General features: G+C 50.1%; 1 protein-coding gene across 1 annotated transcript in view; it reads left to right on the top strand.

The window, feature by feature from the left end:
* The first annotated feature begins 1,483 nt into the window (after positions 1-1,483).
* The window catches only part of LOC144823347 (ficolin-2-like), a 445,006-nt gene continuing 426,713 nt past the window's right edge, over positions 1,484-19,776 (top strand). The window contains exon 1 of the mRNA XM_078681813.1: positions 1,484-1,630. Coding sequence (XP_078537939.1) covers positions 1,534-1,630 — 97 coding nt within the window. The 5' untranslated portion in view covers positions 1,484-1,533. The remainder of the gene's footprint in view (positions 1,631-19,776) is intronic.

Below are 19,776 nucleotides of genomic sequence, written 5' to 3'. Positions count from 1 at the left end.
TCAATCTAGTAACCCGCCGCTCCCTCGCCCCCCTACCGTGTGCGCCTCACACTCCTGGCGCTGATATGGCTGCCTCCCTCGCTGTTCGCCGTGTTCGCGCTGAAAAGCGGCCTGGGGTCCTCTCCGCCCCGTCGATCCTGGTCTGCACTGTGCGGATGCTCTGGGGCAGCGGATAGCAACCTCCGTGTCCCGGAAGTAGCGCCCTCTCCTCCCCGCCGCGGCCACCGCGGCCCGTTATGAAAAGGGGGGTCCGCCGGCGGGCGGCGCCTTCTCCGTGTCCGCACGTCTCCGGACGGCAGTCCCAACGGAGACCGCGGATCGTGGGCCCTCGCGTCGCTCCGGCAGGCAAGTCTCCAGCAGGCGCTTGTTACGGGGCTGGCTCCCCGCAAACGGACCGGACCGTCACCCGGGGTGCCAGCAATGACGTGGGTGCCAGGTGTGGCAGTGGAATGCGGTTGTCGCAGGATAATGGAGGATTTTAGTGGTGGTGCTGGCGGAGCCCGGGAGCTAAGCGGCCATTTTCCGCGCTTGCTAGCTCCGCCCCCCCGGCCTGCCTAACAATATATTTTTACTATATTTTTGTGTATGATTTTACGGTTTTTAAACTATTTTTGTACGGTAATATTTCTCTGTGATATTTGCGTCTGTCTTGTTCATGTATATGGTGACAATATTTTGATAAATTATATTTTTTGGTGCTATGATGGTAATTTGATATTGTGGTGATTGATATTTTGACAGATAGCTGCAGTAACGAAGGTCCAAGTCCATGTTAAGTGATTAGGCATGCATAACAGACTGGGCTTGTGTACAGTTTTCTCTTCCTCTCTGACTAACTCAGAGCGGACTGGCGTCTCTCTGAAGGAGCTGATCAGCCCATGTTGGGCCAGCATCACTGCAGTTCAGACCATGTGAAAATATGAATAGCTGGTCTGTACAAGGCACAGGTCGGGGTGGACACGGGTGTATTGCATCCTCCATGAGGGAACTCCGTACCCACTTCCAGAGGCAAAAAAGGCTGAGGGGCGTTGCCTTGTGTGCCAACACTGCTGCTGCTTGCATTTAAAAATGCTGTGGGGCTTTTTCACAAGCCCTTTGCACCACCGGAACATAATTTATTTTTACGTTCCGCTGGCGCACAGGGCTTAGCCATATCCACGAGGCCACGGAAAGCCACCCTGTGTGTCTATTCATGGCCTTGTAGATATAGTGTAAGGCAATGCAGTGCAAGTTGCTGGTTGCCTCACACTGACTTGGGGAGGCGTGCCATGGGCGTTACGGTGGGTGTTCATTTGACACATTCCCAGATTTACAACATGCTGGAAACGTACCAACATCCTAAGCCTCCCTTGGGTGGCGTAACGGTTGTTTTCGACATTTCCTTGGCCTCGCACAATTGAGGGAAACTGTTCTCTAGCTATAGGAAATGTTTCCACTTGATGTTGTTTAAACCAAGACGTCAGAGGAGAAGAAAGGAGAGTGTGTCAAGAAGCACAGAAAGGAGCAGACTGCGAGCTGGACACCGCTGTGAGGATGTGTGTCGTGCCTTTTCTCTCTGTGTTTTTGGCGGTGCTGCTGCTGCTGCTGCGAGGCACCTGCGTCAGAGCCGAGGAGAGCAGCACCTGTCCAGGTAAGATCATCTCTGCCGTCGTTTTAAGACTGCGGGGCGCTCGTGCCACCGACCCAACACTGGAATTTCTCAAAACCTTTAAATATCAAGTCAGGCATTATCATCCACATTAATACCGGTACGATGCCTATTTCATTAATTTTGATTTTTCATTTTTACAGGAGGCTGTCTTTTTCAGGATTCGATTTTGCCGCATGCAAATTTACGCACATAGCTACGTAGACTGTTGCCAAGCCTCTAAACTATTTTGCTGGCTCTATTTCAAAAGCTGCATTGCCAATATTAAGATAAAAACACCATTTACGATTTCTGTGCCTCGCTGGTATGCCTCTCCGTCGAACTTCAGCGTTCATAAGTTTCGTATCAGAAGTTGAGGAGAGGACCAATGTGGGCGAGTGGGTTGGAGCTGCTCAGTGCAGTGCACACTGTGAACTAGATCCCCTCTGAGAACTTATTTAATTGCCAGGGTTCGTTTCATTCAGGCTTACAGTGCTGAAATGGAGCCATCAAGGCTATTACTCAGGAGAGAGAGGGGACAACGCGACCCCACTACCCTCTCCGGAAGATTGGTGTAAATCACTGGCAGACTTCGATATTTTGAACAGGTGCGGCACCGAGCCTTGGATTGCACAGCGCCTGGGGCACGTGCTTTCAACCCCATTTCTAAGTGGTTGGAACCAGTCTTCCTGCGTAGACCAAAATTAGTAACACTGGGGGAGGCTGCTTGAAAAAAATATGACCTGTCGGCTGACGGCTACTTCTCAATACTTCATGAAGTCTGCTCAAACTGCAGATCTCCAAATGGCATCAGCAGGATTTTATCAGATGCAGACTTGCAATGTCACTTCAGCGAGAATGTTGTCCGAACTTTCATATTCGCTAACTCACCCATTTATCCATTCATCTGAGTGGTTTGAACGTCCATTCCAGAGCGCTGTCTGTAACCTACCGGTCACTCATCCCTTAACTGTTCAAGTTCTGTGAGAGGTCAAGGCTTGCACAACTCTGCCCTGCTCTATTTGGGAAATGTAGGATTTCATGATTGCCTTTTGTGGGAGATGGACGCTTGCATTGCTGCTACCATACTGTCCCTCTTCTGTGAGGAAGTAAAGCTTGAATGGCTGCTGCCCAATGTGTAACTAACTGCCCTGTGATGGATGAGAAAAGCTTGTGCTAAGCCACCCTAGCTGTACCTGCCCTCTGTAATTGGGAAGCTTGCACGGATTCTGCCAAAGGTGTACCAGTTCCACGGAGAGTGGCGTGTTGCACCTATCCTGTATGTGCAAGAGAATTGTGTGATATTCCTTCTGCTACTGCCACCAGCCCTTAACATATTTGTGTTAGGGAAGGCTGCACTGCTGATGTCTATGTTATACCTTTATTTTGTTGGGATGCTGGGTTTAGAACTATCCACTACACATAATCACAAACAATTCACATTGCCAATGCTTGTTTTAATCCATGTTACATGTAAGAGTGAACCCTCAGGTTTCACGCATGAAACAAGCAGGTTTTGAAATGAAGTAGATGACTTTGTAAAATTTTAAAACATAGCTGACTACTGGCTCCAGGACATGCATAACATATCCAGCCAATTCCTTAATTTTAGCCAAGAACTCGTTCTATACTTGGATTTCGAGCCATTGTTAAAAATGGTTAAAGCAAAACTACAAGCCCCACAATGCAACATGCTGGTGGTAAAAAAAATAGATAATTGTTTCCTATGTTATGATGAGAAACCGTAGAGTTGTGAAAAGCAACATTAAATGTAGATGCTAGCATTTCTTGAAGACAAATACAGGTTAACAACCTAGTGGGTGAGAAGGCAGAGGTAGCCAATCAAATGGAAATGTCAGCATCTCACTTCTAATGGGTTAACATTAACACTTCCTGGAAAATAAGTCTCTTATTTACCAGAACAATGCCTGAAGCTGCAGTTTTGAGTGTCTGGAGACACAGAGAAAGGAAAAATAATGACATGTCCCCTCTCTTTTCAAGCACATCGCCCCCCAGAAGTTGGTGTGGTATAGTTAGCGGTGCCCACCCCCTCCCCCTCCCCCTCATTAGGGCAGAGGAGTGTCACCCCCCTGCTGCCAGTGCAGTAAAAGTGAAAAATAAAATAGTAATAAAATTAATTGGCATTATATTTTTCACTACTCCGAGCCTGAGCAGAGTTTGGGGGCGGGCTGCTGCTGACTGGCAGCATGGGAGTGGTGCTCCCGCAAGTTTACTCAGTGCCTGTCTCTTTTTTTGCAGATTTATATGTAGCACAAACTTGACCCGGAGGTATTGGTGCACTTTACATTAGGACAAGTTACGTTACACAAGGATACATTAATGTTTTGGTAGGTACAGGGAGATTAAGGGCCAGATGTAGGTAGGCTTTTACCGGGTGGTAACGGCCGAATTCGGCCGTTACCACCCGGTAAAAGCAATTTGACATGTAGGTCCCTGTAATTTACAGACTCGGTAAATTTACCGATAGGTAAATTTACCGAGTATGTAAAATACCGAGTTGGTAACATTACGGATTCCGGTAAATTGGTATGTAGGTGGGACTCTTCTGAGTCCCACAAGCAGTACAAAATCGGTATTTTACCATCAAATAATACTTGATGGTAAAATACCGATTCTGGTGTGCATGCACATGTGTGCATGCACACCTATGCCATATGACAGGCAGACCTGCCCTTAGGGCAGGTATGCCTGCCACATTGCACCCGAGCCTCTTTTGGGGGTGCCAGAGGGTGTCAAAGTGACACCCCCTGCACCCTTGTGACAGTCGGTATTTTCCGATGCGGTAAATACCGACCGGTAAATGCCCAATCAATCCTATGGGCTTCAAAGCCCATAGGAATGCATGGGCATTAACTGGTCGGTATTTACCGCATCGGAAATTACCGACTGTTTCCGATTCGGTAATTGCACATCTGCAATTACCTACATCTCGGTATTTTTATTTTCCGACCTCTGAAATACCGAGTTGGTATGACTCGGTATTTAAGAGGTCGGAAAATAAAATGTACCTACATCTGGCCCTAAGTGATTTGCCCAGAATCACAGGAAGCTGAGCCGAGGCTCGAACCTGGTTCCCCAGCTCCAAACTCAGCAGCTCTGGTTGTATGGCCACAATCTCTCCCCAACCTCTCCTCTTTTACCAGCTGTCTTGCGACGGCCAGCTTGACATGCGCAGTTTAAACCTCTTCACCCAGCAGTCTCAGACAGCTGGGTGAAGAGCAGGCATGGGCCCCCTGTACCTGCTGGAGCGTCGAGGCAGCCTGCTCCAGCCAATCCTGGCGCTACTCTCATGCTGCTCATCGGCAGCATGAAAGCAGCATCACGATTTGGAGAGGGGAGCTGGTTGAGGCTCCAGGAGGATTTGCGCTGACTGCGATCAAGATGACGAAAAAGTTACGTTTGTGTTTTATTTTATTTTTACCTTTTTCGCCCACTGACAGGCACTGTGAGAAACTCGCATTGCCTTCAGCCTTAATTTCAGAGCTCTCCGTAAGGCATTAAACAAGTGCAGCACATGTTGCAGGTGCTGCCCCACGAGGGCCGCCAGTGATGCATTATCACATTTACTGGCATTTTGTGAAACGGTTAGGCTTGTACACTGCCCTCTTGTACCTTGAACAATTGTGTCCACACTTCAGTAGCCAATTAATAAACCACTCTTGTTCACCCAGTTTCTCACCTGCAGCACTGTAAGATAACTCCTGCCCAGGCTCACCCTCTGCTCGCTGCCGCTCGAGTCCGCTACCTGTACTGCCTAATCATAGAGCATGCTGAATTTAAACGTCCATACAGCCCGAAGATTGCCCTGGCTAAGGACAAATGTCTATACTAATCCTCTATAATGCCCATCTGTGGCAGTTTGTGTCTGCCTTCATCAGAATGTGTTGATAATCTTTGGCAGTAATTGTCTCTCCATACCAGTCCATTTGAGTCTGTGCCAGCGATCTTGCTGTATTGTTCTGTAATTGCATTTATAAACACATTAAGGGCCAGATGTATCAAAGGGTTTTACCCATTCTGTGTCTATGGGAAAAAGTGTTCATACATATGGCCCTATCAGACCTACTAACCTCCCAAAAACTCAGTGTGAGGGAATTAAACTGTGAGGATGCAGGCCTGGGGGGGGGGGGGGGGGGGGGGGGGGGGGGGGGGGGGACTTGAGCTCGTTACTTCCCTAGCCATGAAAGTGCTTTAGAGGGGGCGTGGACATTGAGAGATGGGTGGGGCTTTTTGCAGATCACTGCCCTAGAGCTACTCTATCCCTCCCAAGTAAACAAACCCAGGCTCCAAAGGCTGCTTCTAATGTCCCGTGGAAGTCGCAAACCTTAATGGACATCAGCTGTGCTCAGCCTGCTCCACACAATGTGAGTTGGGAACGCTCTCTACTGGGGCTTCCAACGCCTATTGTTTTAAAACAAGACAGACGCTACACGTATGAAAGCGTTATCTTTGTTGCATCCACCTCAGGAGCTCAGCATCCACTGAGCCAGCTACTACCCAACTGACTCAGGGTTGCCACCTCACCCTCAAAGTTCCTATGATACACCCAACTCTCCATCAAGTGCATCACTATTAAAGGGCAAGTTACAACACATTGTGTGACATCGGCTCCTCTCTGGGTGATGTTTGAAAGGACCCGATATTGTGTGCCCCACTGTGGCACCACTTGAGGTGGCAGGTCTGCTTCATTCCCCATGGTGAGGTACCAGTGTACTTTATCAGAGGGGTAGAGGTTTACACCACATAGGAGTGCTTTATTGGAAGTTCTGCTTGCTGTGGGCATATGTGGGAAGAGTTTTGGCGTTGTGCGTGAGTGGCAAGAGTGGTGCTCTTATGGTGTCTTGGGTCGCAGCCAGTGGTCGAAGTGGGGGAAAAAAAGTAGGGGAACTGTGGGTGGAGAATCAGGGGGCGGGAATAACCGAAGATTGGATCAGTGGGCGGAGTCAGGGGTGTGGCTAGAAATAGCAAAACATTCCAATTTTTAGTACGTTTAGCATTTCACTGACCAGTTACAGCTTATAACGTTATTTAATTCAAACAATGGATAAACATGTTTATTTTAGGCTTAATTCAGGAAAAAGCAAACACTCATAGAGAATGCAGGTTTATGTAAAGTGTGCAACATATGCAAATCAGTCTTGATCCTGCGCCCATTGGGAACAGTCCAGCCCAAACTGCCAGGCCAGGTCCTCCCTGGACTGGAAACAAGCATCTTAGGACTGGTTTCGGGCTTTCAGCCCTCATCAGCCAGGATAGCTTGATTCCAGTGGCATGGAGAGCACGAGACCCACGTCTGGGCATACCCGTCCCACTTGGGGTGACAAAAGCAAAAAGAACAACTGATGGACAGAATGCAGAACAATGTCATACATTCACCCCAGTACAGAGATCTGGACCTAAATCCATTGTTTCTTTGCTCATCATGCCTTTCCAGTTTGGACCCAGCCATATGCAAATCAGTCTTGATCCTACGCCCAATGGGAACAGTCCAGCCCGAACTGCCAGGCCAGGTCCTCCCTGGACTGGAAACAAGCATCCTAGGACTGGTTTCGGGCTTTCAGCCCTCATCAGCCAGGATAGCTTGATTCCAGTGGCATGGAGAGCACGGGACCCATGTCTGGACATACCCGTCCCACTCGGGATGACAAAAGCAAAAAGAACAAGACGGACAGAATACAGAACAATGTCATACATTCCCCCAAGTACAGAGATCTGGACCTAAATCCATTGTTTCTTGCTCACCATGCCATTCCAGTTTGGACCCAGCCATATGCAAATCAGTCTTGATCCTGCACCCAATGGGACCAGTCCAGCCCAAACTGCCAGGTCATATGTATTCAAGAGTACTTTCATTCGAGAAGTGAACACAAAGCAGTACCCACTGAACTATGCACATAAAATATTGCTCTTTGATATGCATGGTACACGTTCTTTGCAGCAGGCATATTACCTCTCTGCGCTACCTTAGATGAGTAAAACAGCCACTAGACAAAACACACTCCCATCTCTCTCCAGCAGGTACATTGATCACCAAAGTTATCTTGGCACTTGTATTGTTTTTTTTTTTTTATATTTAATTTTTATCGCAGGTACATAACAAGTCAGTGGCAGACACTCAGATACTTCAAACAAGCGTTATCAATGGTAGAGCCCACTGTCAGTAGATGGATACACGGCCATTCAGCCCACACCCCGGAGGCCGGGCGGCAAGTTTTGGTAGAACGCATAAGGTATATCCAATATACATTTCTGAGCATCTAGGTGGTGTTCTTAGTCCCTGCATTTTCTCTTTCGTTGAGCCCCCCCTCCCCTCCCCCCATAACCGTAAAACATATGGTATTGTCGTCCATTGAAATACTTACAAAACCACTGCAGCATTCACACCGTCCCACCCACTCCCCCCCTCATCCGCGCCAAGAACACATTCCATAGTCCTGAGTCACAAATCGCAGACACCCTATGATAGTCCATTAGTACAGTAGTGGGCGACACCCTCCCAGCGCCAGAGTCCCATTCAAACTGGTGACCCAACCCAAGCTCATCAAGGAAAGCTCACCCTCCCAGCCCCTCATCCAGCCCATGGTAAAGCCTCCACTTAGACCACACTCTACGGATTTTTTGGGGACATCCTCTGGCCTTATAAGTTACCCTTTCGGCTGCCATGTAGAGATCAAGCCCTGTCCTCCATTCCTCCAGGACTGGGGGCTCTGGCACCCCCCAGTGCTTTGCAATGTCTGTTTTCGTCACGACCAATGCCAGAGCCAGAAATATAAGAAGGGGTCGTGTCAGATCAACCTCGTTGGTCATGCCCAACAGTGCTAGCTTAGGATCTTGTATGAGCGGGGCCCCGAGGACCTCCTCCAATTCTTTGAACACCTGGGTCCAATATGCTTGTATAATACTGCAGGACCATATCGTGTGGTAGAAATCCCCCACCCCTTGATGGCATCTAAGACAACTTGGGTCTTCCACTTTTCCCATTCTACACAGCCTCTGCCTGTCATAGTAAGTTCTATGGAGTACATTGAACTGGATCAGTCGCAGCCGGGACTTGATTGCCACCTCCCGGGGATGCATGAGTACCATGTCCCAATCCAGATCCTCCATCTCGCCTACATCTGCCTCCCAGGTAGCCCTGAGCTTAGCCAGATTCCCCAGCATATGGTTGGTTAACGTTTTATACGTCAGGGAGACCGCCTGTCTCGATATCTGCTCTTGAAGGAGCCTCCCCTCAAGAGGTGCATATTCAGGGATTTCCGAGAGTGCAATGTTTTGGGCCTTCCAGGCGTGTCCTAGTTGTATATATTTAAACTTTTGTGTGTAATGGAGTCCGAATTCTGACTGTAGGACCCGGAACGATTTGAGCCCCCCCTTGGCAATGACATCCCCTATAGTAGAGATGCCAATGTCGTCCCATCTTCGGAAACCGCGCAGTTTGTGTAGTTCCGCCAGCCATTGGCAATGCCATAATGGCGTCTGTCGTGTGGGTTTCTTATCCCATCCCATGCGACGGTTGGCCTTCGTCCATGCGGATATTGTTATAGCCGTTGCCGGGAGGAGGGAAGACCCTCGCAAGGTCCCATACAGAAAGCATAGTAAGTTTCTGGACGACATTTGCGCTCGTTCAAGAGCGTATGTCGGGTGTTCCGCCGGAGCATGGAGCCAGTCATTTATTGGCGTTAGGTGCTCCGCCCAATAATAGGCCTCTAGATTAGGGAGGGAGATCCCACCACTATATTGATTCCTCTGAAGCGTGGCCAAAGCCACCCTGGCGTGTTTGCCTAGCCAAAGGAAGGATCGTAGGTCTGCATGGATCCTACGAAAGACCGCCGCCGGCACTGGGTAGTATTCGTTTTGCAGCGCGTACAGGAATTTCGGTAATAGGACCATTTTAAACATGGCCGCCCTTCCTAGGAGTGTCAGCGGGAGCTGTCTCCATCGGTTCATATCCGCCACTGCGTTAAGTATGATGCGTTCTAAGTTTCTATCGAAGGAGAGAGTCGCACTTGCGGTAATATAGATCCCGAGGTACTGGAAGCCCTCGGAGGTTGTCAGTAGATCTTCTGGTAGTCTCCCCCATCGGTTGCCTCCCCCAGGGTCGTAGAGTACCGATTTGTGCCAGTTTATTTTATGTCCGGCCATCTCGCCATAGCATCCTATTTCCCGGAATAGCTCTGGGATCGAGGTGTCTGGCTCAGTGACATAGAGCAGGACATCGTCGGCATATAGCGAGATTTTTTCAGGCCTTAAGTCGGCGTCACTGCTCGTAAAACCACAAATGTGATTGTTTTGCCGGATCCTGGCGGCGAGCACCTCTATTGTGAGTGTAAACAAGAGGGGGGACAGAGGGCATCCCTGTCGAGTACCTCTCTGAATCTGGAACTCGCGCGATAGAGTACCGTTCACTCGTATCCTGGCTCTCGGGTCTGTATAGAGGAGCCGTACCCACCGGGTGAAATTTGGCCCGAAACCTAGTTTACACAGAACTGCAAAGAGGAAGGGCCAGTGCACTACGTCGAACGCCTTTTCGGCGTCGAGGGAAAGGAACCAATGGGGGTCGCTGCAGTCGCGCACTTCTTGCAGCCAGTTATGGGTTCTTCTGAGGTTCAATTTAGTGGCTCTATCTGGTAGGAAGCCTGACTGGTCCAGATGAACCAGGCCTGGTACAACTGTTCTCAGGCGGGTTGCCAAGATGGTAGCTAACAGCTTCACCTCCGTATTCAGTAGGGAGATGGGTCGGTAAGAAGCGCAGTCCTCCCGGGGTCTGCCTTCTTTATATATCGGGACAATCGTGGCCCTGGCCAGGTCTGGGGGTAGCTGTCCCTCTTCAAAGGCACCCGTAAAGAGGCCCTTAAGGTGGCGCGACAGTAAGTCCGCCGTACGTTTAAAAAACTCCACCGGAAAGCCATTAGGACCCGGGGTTTTGCCTGGTCTCAATCCTGCAATGGCCTCAGTAATTTCATCCGTCGTTATGTCCACCTCTAGGGAGGCAATGGATTCGGGCGGTAGGGTCGGGAGGACTGTTGTATCTAGATACTGTAGCACCTCCTCATGAGCGGCAAGATCACGTGCTGCGTAGAACGCCTCAAAATGCGTGGCGAAAGTTTCGGAAATCTCCGTGTCAGTGTTGACAGTAGCACCTGTGCTGGTTTTAACACTGTCAGTCCACCTCGCCGCCTGCTCTTTCCTACTGAGCCATGCTAGGAGCTTCCCTGACTTGTCTCCCACATTGTATAGCCTGTGAAGGGTAGCAAGTGATTGGGTCTTCGCTTCGTCAGTCACAAGCTCCCTGTATTGCTTCTGAGCATCTAGGAGCCTTCTAAGGGTTTCAGTGTTTTCTTGGGCTAAATGGTCTCTTTCCCTCTGTAGGATATCCTGTTCCAGAGCGGCCACGTCAGCCTGGAGTCTCCGTCTTTCTTCACCCAACCTAGAATTTATCCTGTCCCTAAGTACTGGCTTCAGGGCTTCCCACAGAGTAACACTGGATTCAACCGTACCCACATTTTCAGCCAGATACACCTTAATATCAGCCCGTATGCCTCTAAGTATGTTTGCGTTTTGTAAGTCCCAGGCCGCCAGACGCCAGGCTCCCGGATGTCTATGCTGGCTCTGTCCTACCTTAACATACAATGGCGAGTGGTCCGATATGCCCCTGGCCCTGTACTCTGCAATATCATCTGCCCTCAGGTACTGGCGGGACATAAAAATATAGTCGAGTCGTGAGAACACCTTGTGCGCCCCGGAGTAGTATGAGTATGCCTGTTGTGTCGGGTGAAGCCACCTCCAGATGTCCGTAAGTCCTATGGCAGACATCTGACTACATAGTGCGGTCTGGTGTTCACTTCTGGCCAGGTCACTGGACCTGTCGCGGCCGGTGTGCATGACATCATTAAAGTCCCCTCCCACCACTTGTATCGTATCTGAGGTCTCCAGTAGTATATGGGTAAGTGCTGTGAGTGTACGGGACTGCAATTTGGGTGGTGCATAGACCGAGACAAGCGTGTAGGTGCGTCTCTTCCAGGTGCCCTGTACTCCTGCGTAAGTTCCCTGTGGGTCAATCCAGGTGCGGGTGATGCAGAATGGGGAGGTTTTTCTGACGATGACTGCCACCCCTCTAGAGTCAGAGGTGTATCCCGCATGTGCTAAGACCCTGTGTCTCCCTCGAGCGATAAAGGTGCACAGGGTACCCTTGAGATGTGTTTCTTGCAAGAAGGTAAAGTCTGGGTCCACCCTTTTAATGTAGGCATTCACCAGGCCTCTTTTGATTTTAGAGCCTAGAGCATTTACATTCCACGTCAGGACACTCAACCTCTCATATCCCCCTCGTGGCGCAACTACGGTATTCGCCATTGGGGAACATGGTGTCTGCATACGATCTGGCCCCGGCACGTGTAGGCGAAGCGTGTGTTTAGCGTCTGTTGCTGCATGAGTTCAGTGAAATTGTAACCCCCCCAACTATCCCTCCCCGGACCGTCGTCCGAACAAACTTTATAACTCCCTCTCCCCCCCCTTCCCCACCTCCCTCCCCGTCCAGCATTATCCTTGGAAAGGACATAACTTTCCGTAGGAGTAGGCCTGTCGCCCACCCACAGACACCCTCCCTATCAGGCACCCAGGTAACAAAAGTTAAAGAACAACAATAAGACTTGTGAAACAAGGAAGCGTGTCAACTTGCGTGCTCTCCTCTCCTCTGCCAGGCTGCCATTCCCACAGCCCACGCACACCATCGTCCAAAGAGCGCATCATCATGGGGACCTCTTCGCTCCCCTAGGTACTTTCAGCGGACCGCTGCCCAACGATTCATGATTTGGAGCCTTGTGTCTCTGATTCAGGTGCACTTAGTTGTCCAGAGAAGTCCTGTTCCAGCACTCGGATCTCTTCCACCAGCGGGTGTGCGGATTGACCCCCTTCCTCTACTTCCTCTTCTCCAGACGTGCGATCCTCCAGGTCACCTACATCCCCGTCCTCCGATCGGGCCTTTGAATGTAGTCCAGTAAATCTTGACCCCGTCCCGGCAGATCCAGTCCGCGAGGCCGAACGCCCTTTCGTGTGGGTCTCAAATCTCGGCCGTGGTAGGGTGTCGTCTGGATTTGCCTCCTCGTCCTCCTCGAGAGTCTCAGCCTTTGTGATTTCGGACGTTCCCAGTGGGTTGCATCTTGCCGGGCTTTGTCCGATGACTCTCTGCTGGCTCTTTCCCTGCTGTTTAGGATCGGGCGTTCCTCCAGCCATTGCCAAGCTTCTTCTGGGTGGGTGAAAAAGAGTGACTGGTCCTTATATACCACCTTGAGTTTTGCCGGGAAGAGCAGCATATACGTGATTTTTAGGTCTCTGAGTTTCGCCTTCACGGAGTCGAAAGCCCGGCGTTGTTTTTGTACCTCCTGACTGTAGTCCGGGAAGACCATGATATGAGCATTTTCCAGACGTACCTCGCCCAGTTTCCTTGCCTCTCTCAGGATGAGGTCCCTGTCGGCGAAATTAAGAAAGCGTGCTATGACTGGTCGCGGTCTTGCTCCCTCCGGGGGCCTCGCCAGGAGGGCCCTATGCGCCCTTTCTATGATGAAGCAAGGGGAGAATTGCGCCGTAGGGAAGGTCTCCATGAGCCAAGTGTGCAAGAAGGACACCATATCAGACTTCTCAATTCCCTCTCTAAAGCCAATAAAGCGGAGGTTGTTCCTTCTCGCCCTATTTTCAGCGTCGTCGACCTTCCATAGGAGTTGGCGGTGCGAAGCCTGCAGTTCCGCCATGTCCTTGCGCAGGGTAGTGATTGCGTCTTCCGCCTCACCCATCCGAGTCTCTGCAGTGGTAACCTTTTCGGACAGATTCCGGAAATCCTGTCGCAGTAGTGTCACCTCCGAACACACTTCTATTTTTACTTCCAGGGCAGCCCTGGACTCCTGGATATCCGTCCGTGATGCCTGAATGGCCTCCATCAGCAGCGCGGTGTCCGAGCGTGTACCTGACATATCGCTGGGGCCTACCGCGGCTGTGCGTGGGGCAGTGAAATTGTCCATGGTTCCCTGCTTGGACACTTTCGGCGGTAGATCTCTTTTCCCCATAGTTCACCAGGTCAGTCAAATACCTCAGACGGTCCGCAGCGGACTCCACAGTCCGGGTGCCACTTACAATCCCGAGGGTGCCTCAGCAGTCCCGCGTCGTCTCCAGAGTGGCAGGTGAAGGAGTCTCAGTCCGCTATGCCCCGGGAGCGCGGGATCACCCCCTCGGCTGTCCAGCCCGCCGACTCTCCAGCTGACAGTGGTAGGAAAGACTGACCGTCTCCGACGTTATCCGTTGTTCACCTCCAGTGGCCCCTCGGGTCACGATGATAGGTCTTTGCCTCCGGGCCAAGTGGGAGCAAGGGCAGAGGGTCACACGGTGGAGAACCACAACGTCGCCAATGGGAGGGCTCTCACTCACAGGTTGCTATGGCGCGCCCAACAGGTCAGGATGGGTCCGTAGGGTGTCGCTGGTCATTCCCCCTCCGAGGCTCTCGGAGCGACCCCCACTGGCCTCCTCGACCCCTCCTGCGGGACTGCACAATATTCGAGGTCTCTCTCCCAAATCAGCGCCAGCCTCAGGTGGTGTTATTTGCCCCTCTACTGAGGAGTGGGCAGTAGCCGGTCAGTAGAACTCGGAGCACCACGCTCTAGCCCGTAATCGCGGCCGCCATGTTGGTTAGGGCTGCGGTAGGCAAAGGCAGTCAGGGGGCTCACCTCCACCTTTTTAGTGGTCCCCGCGGTCCTCCCAGTCGCTTCCCGACTCTGCCACTGGTTCACTCGCGGGGTCCGCACTCACAGGGCGCTCCCGGACGGCCTCAGCTCCTCGTCACCGGAGCGGCCGCCATGTTGGTAAAGGGTCGTTGGACCCGGCGGGGTCCCCTGGTATCCCCACCACGTCTCCCAGGAGGGCCAGCTCACCGTGCTGGGACCTGCAGATGAGCCAGGGCGAGGCGCCGCGTGTCTGTGTGTGTCCCTCAGGTCGGGGGTCTCGGGTTGCTCCGATCGCGGACCTGTGGTCATTCCGCCATCTTGAGGCTCCCAGGGTTCCGAGGGGGGGGGATCACTCTCTAGTCGGCGCCGCGTCTTCGTCCGTGGACAATTGTGCGAAATAGCGTGCTCCCCAGGGTCGGGCCCGCCAGGGGCACCTCCGGTATGAATTTGGTGCAGTTTGGGGTAAGTTGAGCGTCGGATTATGAGGCAGCTAGCCGGAGCACTGGAGAGTCACGTCTTAGCCAGTCATGGTGCTGGCCACGCCCCCTGGCACTTGTATTGTTGACCAAAACCTGCTGAATATACAAAGAACTTTGCTGTGTTTTTAAAACTCCTGCACTTGTACAAAACCGGTCCCCTCAAAATAAACTGGCCCCTACCCTTCTAGTAGCCCTGGGAAACGCCTGATGCCTGGAACGGCCAGTCCGGCATAGTTACCTATTTCAATGCAATACTGCAGATATGTATACTTATTAGATATAAACGTCATGGATCACTGTTAGTGTAAGATACAGATTCTTCCTGGATATCCTTTGAATTGGGTTCCTGCCTGAATGACACACATGAGCATGTTTGGTACACAAAAGAAGGTATCTTGGTAGACCGCTGAGGTAAGCACATTAATGTGATTCATAAGGACCCTCACACAGGACCACTTACCCTTTTGATCTTCCTGTACAATTCCTGCCTGTGCTTAACTATGCATAATCTTTTGGCAGATGTTTTAAAGTTTGCACCTTTAACATAATCTTTCTAACAAGCAATATAATGTTTTTTTAACTTCTAGACAATTTTGTAAATGTTTTAGGGCCATGCCGAACAGAACAGAAGTAAAGGCAGAATGCATTCATGGCATCTGCAGTCCTGTGACTTTGAGTTGAAGAGAAGTTGTATTGTGCAGAGATGGGTTTGGGTCCAGGCCGGGGAAACTCCCAGGAGAACCCTTGCTGAGGCAGAGGTTCCTGTGTTGTGCCAGAGGCTTAGCTCTCCTCTCCCTGGTTCAGAGACACGCTTGCCATAAGTGGATTGGAAGCTGCGTGACCCAGACGGTGCTTGGTCAAGGCAGATGATCACCCAGCTCTTTAGAGTAGGAGCCGTGTGTTCTGCCTCTTCATGGACTTTCTACTAGTCCAAGATTTGGCGGCACTGTCTAATCCCAAGTCTCTTGTGTTATTCAATGTGTTTCCAGTTTAGGGCGCACAGGTACTCAGTTTGGTGTAGTCAGTTTATTAAAATAAACTAGTTTGTGTGCCTGTAGATAGAAGGAAAGGGGAAGGAGGTTGTGGGCACTCCAGACTAGGGTGGCCAACTGGCATGGGTTAAATTCAGGATGGTGAGTGTAAGAGTTCAGGACAAGGGGTCAAAATTAAGGACAAAGGTCAAGAGAGAGATGGTTCAATAGAGAGGAGTGTTGTCTCAGTAGCAGGGATTGTGAAAGAATCTGTAGAGGGGCACCAGCGGAGTTGTTCGTGAAGGGTATGCATGCGCACAGATTTACAAGCGCTCCAGGCACACTTACAAACACTTAATTGGAGTGTCTCAGATCTACACACATCTTATGTCACACTCGCAAAGACTTGCACATGAGTACCTCAGATTTACACAAGTCTTAATGCAAACTCACAAACATGTTCATTCGAGTATCTGAGATTTGCGTGAGTTTTATGACACGTGCACTCACAGAGGCTTACACTGTAGCCCCTTCGATGTACACTGGTGTCATGGCACACTCACATCAGCTTGTTCTGGAGCATCTTAGATTTCCCAAACTTCCCAGCACACTCACAGGGGCTTGGGCTGGAGTACCTCTGGTGTACACGAGTCTTATGGCACACTCACATAGACTTGCAACGCAGCACTTCGGATTTACACAAATCTTATGGCATACTAGTGCTTAATTTGAGCCGGTGGTTGCCGGTGGGGAGCACCAGCACTCATTTTTGGGCACCAAAGAGCAGGAGACTGAAAAACGAACAAAGCAGAAAGACAGAGGAAGAGAATGACGAAAAACCCACCATAAAGGGAGAAAGCAGGAGTGTGTAAGGATGAGATAAAGGGACAGTTAGTGTCTGGCAGCAGAATAAAGAGGCCTGAGGCTGTTTCAAGACCACGCATCCTTGGCATTTAGTAGGCTGATATTTAATTGCATCTGCCGCGAGGTTCAGAGCAAAGTTTTGGGCACGGGCACTTATTCTATTACAAATTAAGCACTGTGGCACACCCAGGGGGCTTGAACTGGAGCTTTTCGAAATGACACATCTGTTATGGCACACTCGCAGAGACTTGCAACAGAGCACCTCAAATGTACACGCATTCCATGGAGAACTCACCAATGTTTGCACTGGTAAAACTCTGATTTACACGGGTATTATGGCCTGCTCTTGCCGACTTGCACTGTGGCGCCTCAGATTTACACAGATCTCATAGCACAAACACTTATACTGGAGCATCCCCAATTTGCACGGATCGTATGGCAGACTCACAGGTATTTTCACTGGGGCATCTCTAGATTGCACTGACCCTGTGACAGACTCACAGAGATTTACTCTGGAGCATCCCCAGGTTGCACGGATCGTATGGCCGACTCACAGAGATTTACTATGGAGCATCCCCAGTTTGCACGGATCGTATGGCAGACTCATAGAGATTTACTATGGAGCATCCCCAGTTTGCACAGATCGTATGGCAGACTCATTGAAATTTACTATGGAGCATCCCCAGTTTGCACGGATCGTATGGCTGACTCACAGAGATTTACTATGGAGCATCCCCAGTTTGCACAGATCGTATGGCAGACTCACAGAGATTTACACTGGGGCATCTCTAGATTGCACGGACCCTATGGCCCACTGACAGAGCCGTGCACTGTCCGGAGCACTTCATATTTACACAACTCTAATGGAGAACTCACCAGACTTGCACTGGTGCAACTCGGTTTTACACACCTCTTATGGCACACTCACACTCGGGCATCCACTGGCGCTACTCCGGAGATATCTATTGTCTCGTGGGTGCAAAAATTATATGACTATGGTAAAAGCAAGCTGAGCACCTTCTTAAAGTTCGAGAATAATTTATCACAAAAGTGCACTCTATTTCAGAAATGTTGCAGTGAGAAAACAAAGGGATCCCGATAAAAGTCAACAAAGAGCTCAGAAGCCCTAGAGAGCAGTCCCCTCCGATGACTTCTGTGCGAAGTCCAGAGGTACACCCTTGTAGCACACTCTCTATTACTGCGTTTGCTCAGGACTTCAGGTTTAGACATTTGAAGTGGGATAAAAATTAAAGGAGAGCTGGATTACTGTTGCGGCTGTCGATCACTTTTGGGCATTTTCACCAATGCAATTGCCACCAGCAAAAGTCTGGGGTAGTGGTTGACGATTGTATGCACTTTTCACCAAAGGGAGCTCGATTGGCTCACAGTGAGAGACAGTGAAGATGTTGATACTTCTCCAAGCCATAAAGCAGCTAAACACTATTCAGTTCCAAGAGCAGCGCTATACGAGTGCAAGTTCCTTCCACCCTTCATCATTCATTTATTCATAAGAGGGACGCGAGACGGCTGGGGGTGGAGGCACACATACATAGGTCAAGTTAAATGAAGATTAAGAGGTAGCCATAGAGAGGGGCAGTGCGAGAGAGAAGCAGAAGAGAGGGAGAGAGACAAAAGAAAAGAGAGAGGGAATAACAGGAGTTCTAAAGCTACAGGGGCGGAACGGGGGAGAGATAATAAAGAAACAAACAGAACGACAGAGATAATTAAACAATTAAAGAAAGAGACGTGGAGAGGGAAGAAGGAGACGGAGAGAACGACCGATGGAAAGACAAAGACAGAGTGAAAAACGATTCAAGAAATAGGGTTTAGTTGTCTATAAACAGGGACACTTGCAATTATGTGGCTAAAGAAGACCAAACTTGGCCACAGGCGGCATATTCTATGTCAGTATTATTTACAGCATTATCCTTTTCAAGGCAGTAAAACTATGTGAGCAAAGGGTGCTCTTTATTTGTAGCAGCTGAGCACTTGTATGGAGGGATTCACAGTTGAAAGGTGAGCAGTCAACCCTACCAAGCATTTTCATCCTTTTGAGGTAGAAACATTTTTCTTTGAAAAGTGTTAAATATGCAGCATATTGTGCGTCATGTGACAAGTGGGGCAAATAGATAATTAAGCGGAAAACACTATGGTCGTGGAATCACCCATTCTAGTGGCCTGTGGTAAAAGAGACAGAGGCAGAAGCTAAAATCGGCCAATAAATGCAGAGACAGACAGGAAGTCTGCGAGAGGGAGCGTGACAGAGAGGACGAATAGCAGATTCTATAGGCAGAGTGACAGACAGAGAGAGCGCAAAGGGGGAAGATGGCTTAAGCAGAAGATACTATAAACAGAGACAAGCTGACCTAGAGAGAGCTTCCGGGTAGGGCACAGAGCAGTCCAAGAGCCTGAACCCACAGAGCCAGCCACAGACACGTCTGACCACTACTCCAGCCTCCTAGGCTTGCAGAATCACCTGACCTGAGGGCTGGGCCTGGCCAGCAGCTAAGCTTCAGAGGTCGGTAGGCGCAAGCGGGCCGGCCGGGCAGGCAGCAGAAGGCAGGAGCAGGGCAGGGCAAGCGGCGGGGGGGGGGGTGGAGCACCCAGATTCCAGAGACACCTCATGCAGATCTCACTGGCATATGCTAACGGCAGACAGGCGGAGGGCGCATTGTCATTACAAAGGGTATATTCAGCCTCAATCAGCCTCAATCCATTGTTTCTCTGCCCACTGCCTCTGCGATTAACCTGGACCACTGGCTGCATTGGTTTTACGCAGGAAGGTTTTGAGGATTCAGTTAACTTTGTACTGACTGGAGGTGGAGCATAAACATGAAAAAAGGAGAGATTGGGGCTCTAATGTTACATGTTACATCAGCTGGCTGTTTTAGTCTACTCCGCAGGTCCCATTTAGAGTCTATGATAATCACTAAATGGTTCCAACCCTTGGCCTGAGCTGCATACAGCAATTAGGTCAGTCTCTCAGTAAACCATGTCAATCTGAGAAAGAGATGACAGAGGTCCAGTTAGAAAGTCTGAATTAGAGACATCCATCACATGAGTTAAGCGGTAGAGCTGAGGGACATGAGTGGGAAACTGCAGGCATG

The sequence above is a fragment of the Lissotriton helveticus genome, chromosome 3_1 (genome assembly GCF_964261635.1).
Source record: "Lissotriton helveticus chromosome 3_1, aLisHel1.1, whole genome shotgun sequence".
In the NCBI taxonomy this organism is placed as follows: domain Eukaryota; kingdom Metazoa; phylum Chordata; class Amphibia; order Caudata; family Salamandridae; genus Lissotriton; species Lissotriton helveticus.
The sequence above is the reverse complement of the archived record's forward strand: the minus strand, read 5'-3'. Positions and strand labels throughout refer to the sequence as shown.